The sequence below is a fragment of the Vigna radiata genome, chromosome 4 (genome assembly GCF_000741045.1).
Source record: "Vigna radiata var. radiata cultivar VC1973A chromosome 4, Vradiata_ver6, whole genome shotgun sequence".
Classification (NCBI taxonomy): Eukaryota; Viridiplantae; Streptophyta; class Magnoliopsida; order Fabales; family Fabaceae; genus Vigna; species Vigna radiata.
Genome location: NC_028354.1, coordinates 16,536,453 through 16,543,805, shown reverse-complemented (window position 1 = coordinate 16,543,805; position 7,353 = coordinate 16,536,453). Strand labels below are relative to the sequence as shown.

At 32.0% G+C, this 7,353-nt stretch overlaps 1 protein-coding gene and 1 long non-coding RNA gene across 2 annotated transcripts; both read right to left on the bottom strand.

Annotated features, from left to right (window-relative positions):
* Window positions 1–346: 346 nt before the first annotated feature.
* On the bottom strand, window positions 347–4,694 carry LOC106759273 (ras-related protein RABD2a). Its single transcript, XM_014642364.2, has 8 exons — window positions 4,427–4,694; window positions 3,513–3,585; window positions 2,567–2,614; window positions 2,423–2,470; window positions 2,162–2,233; window positions 1,913–2,068; window positions 1,655–1,758; window positions 347–711 (listed from the first exon to the last, which is right to left on the bottom strand). The coding sequence occupies exons 1-8, from the start codon at window positions 4,438–4,440 to the stop codon at window positions 618–620; spliced, it is 609 nt and encodes a 202-aa protein (XP_014497850.1). The 5' UTR covers window positions 4,441–4,694; the 3' UTR covers window positions 347–617.
* Window positions 4,695–6,155: 1,461 nt separating this feature from the next.
* On the bottom strand, window positions 6,156–6,773 carry LOC106759093. The gene is made up of 2 exons (XR_001375591.2): window positions 6,499–6,773; window positions 6,156–6,406 (listed from the first exon to the last, which is right to left on the bottom strand). It is a non-coding gene; the product is annotated as an uncharacterized LOC106759093 (long non-coding RNA).
* Between the last annotated feature and the right edge of the window lie 580 nt (window positions 6,774–7,353).

Genomic DNA, 7,353 nt, shown 5'->3' with positions numbered 1-7,353 from the left:
TAACAGAGGAATTTAGTACACAATAAAAATAGAGTTTAGAAATAACTCAATGTTAGAGTCATATTAAAACCACACATAGTATATATGCTAAAATAATTATTATAAAAACTAATAATATATTGATTTTCAAATGAATGGAATTTATTCTTATTTAAATAATATATAGAATAATGCTAAAAAGATCAAATGAAAAGAGATCGTATATACTATCATTTTAAACCACTTCTATAAATTCAATTAAAGTTTTATACTTCAGTTCCAAACGAAAAATAAAAATAGTATTTTAACATTTTTGGCGAAAGCAATGTGGGGCAGCCAAATCAAAGAAAACCGAGGAAATAACGGGTCTATGACAAGAAATTGTTCATGCAGTTCTGACAGCACACACAGAACAAACTAGTGTAGCCAAACGGTTGAATAGAAATATATATTTAGTAGTAGGAAAATATATACTTTGCACAAGCCACATCATTAAGTATATTCAAAGAATGGGATCGTCTAGGTCAGTTTTAAACCAACAAACAAATTCTGACATAGGTCCACTATTTGGCGAAATTAAAAAAAAAATAAAAATCTTACACGAATGTGACTAAAATATAATGGATCTGAGTTACTGGTTAGGAAGAGCAGCATCCACCTTTCTGTGCAACTGGCTGTCCCCTGATCTGCACTGTTGGAGGCCTTGCATTATTTGCAGGTTGGCTTGCCATTCTACGTTCACACACGAAAGAAAGTTACCATCAGATTAGCTTGGAAGGAATAGTTTGCCAGACATGAAAAATTCTATGAATGTTATCTCTCTTTCTGTTTATACTTAAATCATCATTAGGAAATTAGTGGAAAGGTAAAACATAAAGTTAATATATATAGTTTTATACCCAGAACTTGTGCATTGTGTTTTATACCCTTGCTCCTTGGGGCTGCTCTTTGACTCTTTCGTTGGGAAAAGATAAAGTTTTGAGACAATTACATAGGAGATTTTAAAAGAGAAAATACTGTTAGCTGCAAGTTGCTCCGGAGACAGAAAAGGGAAGGGCAATGGAAATTCGGATTTCAAAAATAGTTCATCGGGATCAAGTGGCCATGACTTTTTACCAGACTTAGTCAACCTCATTACAACACCAAGTTATTCAGTCAGAGTAAGTGCACATATGGCTTAAATTGGAATGGTTATGGTACCAACATAGTGAGATGTCAGCCATGCAAGCCTCTGAATGTTCATCATAGTAATGATACTTTTAGTCCAGAGATGACCCTCTAGGATTTTCACCTCATCGACATCTTGTGAGATTGGAGAACTAAATCCCTTTTGCCTCTCCTAGAGCTTATTCACTTATAAGCAAATTACAGCCTTTCAGCAAACTCCTAACACAAGTTTTTACTCTGGAGATTGGCATAGCATAATTATATTTATTTGAAAAATCTTTGCCGTGTTTGGCAGATGATTTCATAAATCAATAGACACAAAAACAGCCAAGTACCCATATGTTTTCTTATATTCTAATGCAAAGAACATGAGCTACAGAGTAACTATTCGTTAGAGTAAATAGGCAAATATTATTTCCTGGGCTTGCTTCTAAGGCCATCAAGTTGCACTAAAATTTTGGAGTTTTCGTGAATATCCATTAAGTTAGAAACAGTCAGGAATGTATACCTATCCTTGATTGATGCAGACATTGCCATGAAAGCTTGTTCAACGTTTGTAGCATCTTTAGCACTTGTTTCCATAAAAGGTATGCCTATTTCATCTGCAAATGCCTGTAAAAGATCAAAGTATAGAAAGGTAGCGTAAGTGTAGCTGAAAATACTATGTAAGATTAGTAAGTTAATAACTCAGCGACAGCACTATGTGTGAACAAAACGTTGAAGCTTAATCTGAAAAAAGTTAAAGGGATGTGCATCAAAGCCATACTTTAGCTGTATCATATGACACAGCTCTATTTTCTGTCAGATCGCACTTGTTGCCAACCAAAAGCTTGTTAACACTATCACTTGCATAGCGGTCAATTTCACTGAGCCACTGCTTGACATTATTGAAACTGTCTTCATCTGTCACATCATAAACAATCTGCCAGAGGAACCAGTCAGTAAAGCATGCAAGGATGGACCATAAAAGGGAAATCAACATATAAATGCACGTGCCAAGAAAATCATCACCCACAATGATCCCATGGGCTCCACGGTAGTAGCTACTGGTGATTGTCCTAAATCGTTCTTGCCCAGCTGTGTCCCACTACGTATAAAACAGATCATAAATCAATGCAGAAAAATATGTCAATACAACTATGGATTTTGGTGATCCACATGGTACTGAAGCATGACGACTTAAAGCAAAACTATTCGTCCAACAAAACGATTAAAAAAGATAGGTCAAGCTCACTGAAGATTAACAGATAAAGGATAAAGCCAATCAGATACATACGATTTGGAGTTTGATGGTCTTTCCATCCTGCTCAACTGTACGTATTTTCTACAAAATTTGACGTAAAATGATTAGTTTAGACAATGCTTAAAACAATTCTGGCCAAAAATGCTGCTAGCTAAAAATTTGTAGACTTGTACTCACAAAATCAACTCCAATGGTGCTGATGTAGCTCTCTATGTATGAATCATCCTGTAGCATAATGTAGAAATTATTATATAGTTAATCCAAACAACACCATTAAGCTAAATGTGCCATCTTTAAGAACCAAGACCACCCACATGCAGTGCGAAGCTACTTAAGTTAGAAAGTCAGACGAGTATCACACTCTCAAAAAAGTAGACTAAATGACAGAAATATTTCATGACATTGGCTGTATGCTTCATTATTTACTACCAGTTTAGTGAAATTCACATAACCTTTTAATGAACCAAAACAGGTTATTAATTCTGCTTTCCACTGTTTTTTTTTTTTTCTAATTAGACATTCTCCAAAAGCCAGATTCACTTGTTCAAATCACACCAAAACCAACAAAAGGAGGTCGCATTACTTTCAGTATAATCCAACAGGAAATAATTTTAGAAAAAGGGTATTCAGTGCATCAGCAGTCTTGAATTACATTGTAATCTTTTTTATTCTTTTTTTCTGCACTTTCAGAATAGAGGGGCTACTCTGCTTACAAGGAGTCTGATCTTCCTATTTTTCTATTTAGCTATCAAATTCCCATCAAATTACCCAGCAAAAAGGTATTACTTACTTTCCTAAAAGCATGTATAGATAAGCTAAATGATAAACCATAGATTTTGTAACCATTTTATATATGGGGAAAACATACGTTCTTACACATATAGAAGTAAAGGCTACTCCACTAATTCATTTTTTCACTTTTTCTTTTACATATTGTAGAACTCCAACAGACTAAAACCTCAAACGTGGAAACAGCTATCCTTTTGAAAGATGTCGTAGTTACCAATTACCATATTTAATTACAGCAAACGCAAAGGATGGTATTGTTCTCTAGGACAAGCGATGTAAACAAGACAGTCGTAGTAACAATAATTAACTGGTATAAAAAAGGTCGAGAGCTTACTGCAAATCTCAGAAGAAGACATGATTTACCAACACCAGAGTCTCCAATAAGAAGGAGCTTGAACAGATAATCACTGCAAACAATAACCACATCATATTAACTTTTGTCTCCTATAATAGACCGTGGATCAGACAGAGAAGCAACCATAGCTCTTTCATACACAAACATTTAGATAACAGTTTAAATCGAAAGCAATCATAATGTCTCGATTCATTAAGAACTATAAACCAATATAACACAAGGCGTCGTTTTCTTTTTCTCTTATTGCTTTGTGTAATAAGTGGAATAGCCAAACACCATATATAAACAACAATCCAAATCACTTACGATGAGAGAAGTCAACGGCCATAATAATCTAAAAACTAACAACCTTGTAGACAACCTCCCATTTTTCCCCTATTCTCACATGTTTAACATAATTTGATGATTCTCCCAATGAGCTGCTATTCAAATCATACAAAACACAAATACAACTACCAAACAGTATGCGAAGTTCAAGTTTCAATTCAGTTCGTGAGGACAGATATTGATCAGGGCAAAGGAAAAATGGAACCATACAAACTCAAATGACTCTTTGAAATCAACGAGGAACAAGACCACTGTATCTCTGTACTTCAAAATTAATCATAGACACAGAAACAGAGATCACGAAAATCAAGTAGAACCCATGATTGAAAAACAAGCCCCCAAAAAGAAAAGGATAAAAATACCAAGCGGATTAAAATTTATAAAAACACATGAATCTAGGGTTTCACGGCAATGATATTTGAGGCTAACAGAACCAAAGCAATATTCTACAATTTAACTGCCATCCCCACATACTCTTTTGGCATGGAACATAGAAAAAGCGAAAAAAGAACGAATTTCAACCAAATCATAGACGAATCGAGGGAAAAGGGAACATATGAACGTACTACTCGGGATTCATTTCGAGGGAAGAAAGCGGGGACCGGAGATTCGCCGGAGATCGGGGAGATGTCGCCGGAGACAGGTCCTGGAAGGATGCTTCTCCTCGGAATTTCAGAAGAATCGGACGCAAAAAGGAATCGAAATCTGAAGACAACCTGGCTGGTTTCGCTTGCTTGTGCTTCTTTACTTTTGAATGAAAATCTCGTGGAAACGTGACAAATACGGTGACGTATTTGTTTTTGGTGATGGTTCGTGTAGCCTAGAAGAAGAATCAATTAATCAGATTGACCCACTTATATCCTATTTATTTACCCTTTCTTTGTTGTATTCGGTGAATTAAAACCGACTAAGTAACTGAAACGAAAAAAAAATAATTAAAGTAAAATGCTGAAATTATTTTAATTAATTGATAATGACTGAAATATAAGAAAAGATTAAAAGAAAATCAACTGGGAATGAGTTACGAGGAAAGATGCGTACGTGTTTTTTTAAGAACTCAATTTTTTCTATATAAAATTTATAATTAAAATAAATTATTTACTTAAAATAAAATTTTATTTCTGGTTTATTGAAAATCTCTATAAAAAAATTATATTGTTTTGTAAATATAAATTTTATTAAAAAGGAAAAACATAAAATTAAAACATTGTTTCAATATTTTTTGATATTGGTCCTTCTTTCTTGTGTTTTATATTTTTTCAATACTATTATCATTTGTTTTAGTAAGAAATCAAAATTATTAATGGTGAAATCACCGTCACAAAGAGTGATCTATTATAAAATAAATAAGAATTTAAATTTTGAAAATAAACTCCCGTTTAAAACCTATGACATGAAATAATATATATATATATATATATATATATATATATATATATATATATATATATATATATATATATAAACGTCTTAGTTTATTAGAATTTTCATTTTAAATATATCTATTTTTTAACTTTGACACTCCAAAGATCCTCCAATATTATGTATATTTAACATCGTTTATAAATTTCTCTGTTGAGATACATTCATCCTTTAGTTTCGACACTTTTAAGAACTTTTTCTTTTATTGAACTACCAACAAAGAAGGATCCTCTAAAACACCAATTCTAAAAACATGTATATATGGTCATTGTATATGTGAGAACTATGGTCAATAATATTTGAAAAGATTAGATAAAATTAGTATTTTTTACCTCAAAGTAAACTTGTGCTTTTCGTTGTCCTTCTCTATCTAAAACTTGAACTTGATTCACTAACTTTGAATAGAATCTAAATTACAATCATATTCCTAATTTTAATTAGAGTTCACTTATACAAAAGTAAAATCACTTTTAAAATTTTCAACTTAAAAAATAAATTAAAAATAAAAACTTTCACAATCCATGACACACACACACTCCTATATCATAAAACTCATAAAATCCTAAAAAAATATTGTTTCATCAAAATAAAATTTAATGTAAAATAGTGATAGTTTGAACTGCCATTATTCATATTATATTACTTCATTTTTAATTGTCATCCATACTTATAATTTATAATATTCCATTTGTATTTATAAATTCTTAATTAATTTCGTAATTTAATAAAATATGCTTTTTTATAACGATAAATAAAAAACATAAAAAAAGTATAACACTACACACACAAAAGTTAAGTAACCTATAATTTCAATGGTAGATTAAGATAACATGGTATATTTGCTCACAATTATAATTAAAGTATAAAGAAAAATACAAAGAATTGATAGTTTGGATTTTCATTAAAATATACATAAAAAAACACAATTAATATGTTGTGCTTCCTCCATTTGATTCTCTTGTAACATTTAAAGATGACACACCACTTCCAATATCAGATTCCTATACTATAAGAACTTTAAATAATTTAGTTTGTTAACAGAAGAATGTAGAGAGACTATATAGTTTTGCTGCACTTGAACTCACAACAGCTACAACGTCCCTTCTTCCGTCTAAGGCCACAACCTGTTCACAATGTACAGATAATTAATAGGGTATGCACTCTACAACCTAATCAATGTTTGCTTTCACTGGAATACAGAAAATTTGTAAAATACCTTAGCAGGTTCAATTGATTAGTATCAATACCGTACAAATTTTAGTTTCTCTTTTGTCCCACCGGCCAATCGCAATCACCAAGAACACAGGTAACCATACTTGTTCTAACGTGACTCGCAAAAGTGATCCATACTAATGTATCAAACCATCTATTACCAGTGTTTGGTGATGGCTATTCAATTATAATATATTGGGTTAAATATGTTTTTACTCCTTATACTTTGGAGCGATTTTGGTCTTAATCCCTCATTCAAGCTAAGGTACAATTTAGTCCTTTAATTCTATAAAACTCTGGTTTTAGTTTTTTTACCAAATTCTTTTAATTTTTATTTGTGGTTTCAAATTTGGTATAAAGGACTAAAACCAAAGTTTTCTAAAATTAAAGGACTAAATTATACCTTAGTTTGAAAGAGAGACTAAAACCAAAATCGCTTCAATGTATAGATACTAAAAACATATTTAACCCGAATATATTCATATCAGAACGATGAAAATCATGAAGATATTAAGTTTCTTACCGATACAAACATATCCTGACAAAGGAGCGAACAAGAAAAACTGTGATGAAAAGCATATGAAAATAAGAGAGTGAACAGGTTACTGATAACCATTTCATCGTTAAACCAAAACCTATGTGAGTGGTTTGATACACCAGAATGGATCACCATGGCGGATCACATGATTCTGCAGACACTGAGAGGCACAAAAATAAAGGCAGTGAAGAAATTAAAGAAATACATAATAATGGCATATACCTCATGTTTTGAATTGCTGGCTGTGGCTGGTGATAGGTTTGCACTCTACTTTTTATAGATGGATTGAATTAAATGATATTTGAATTTGTATCTCTTAAC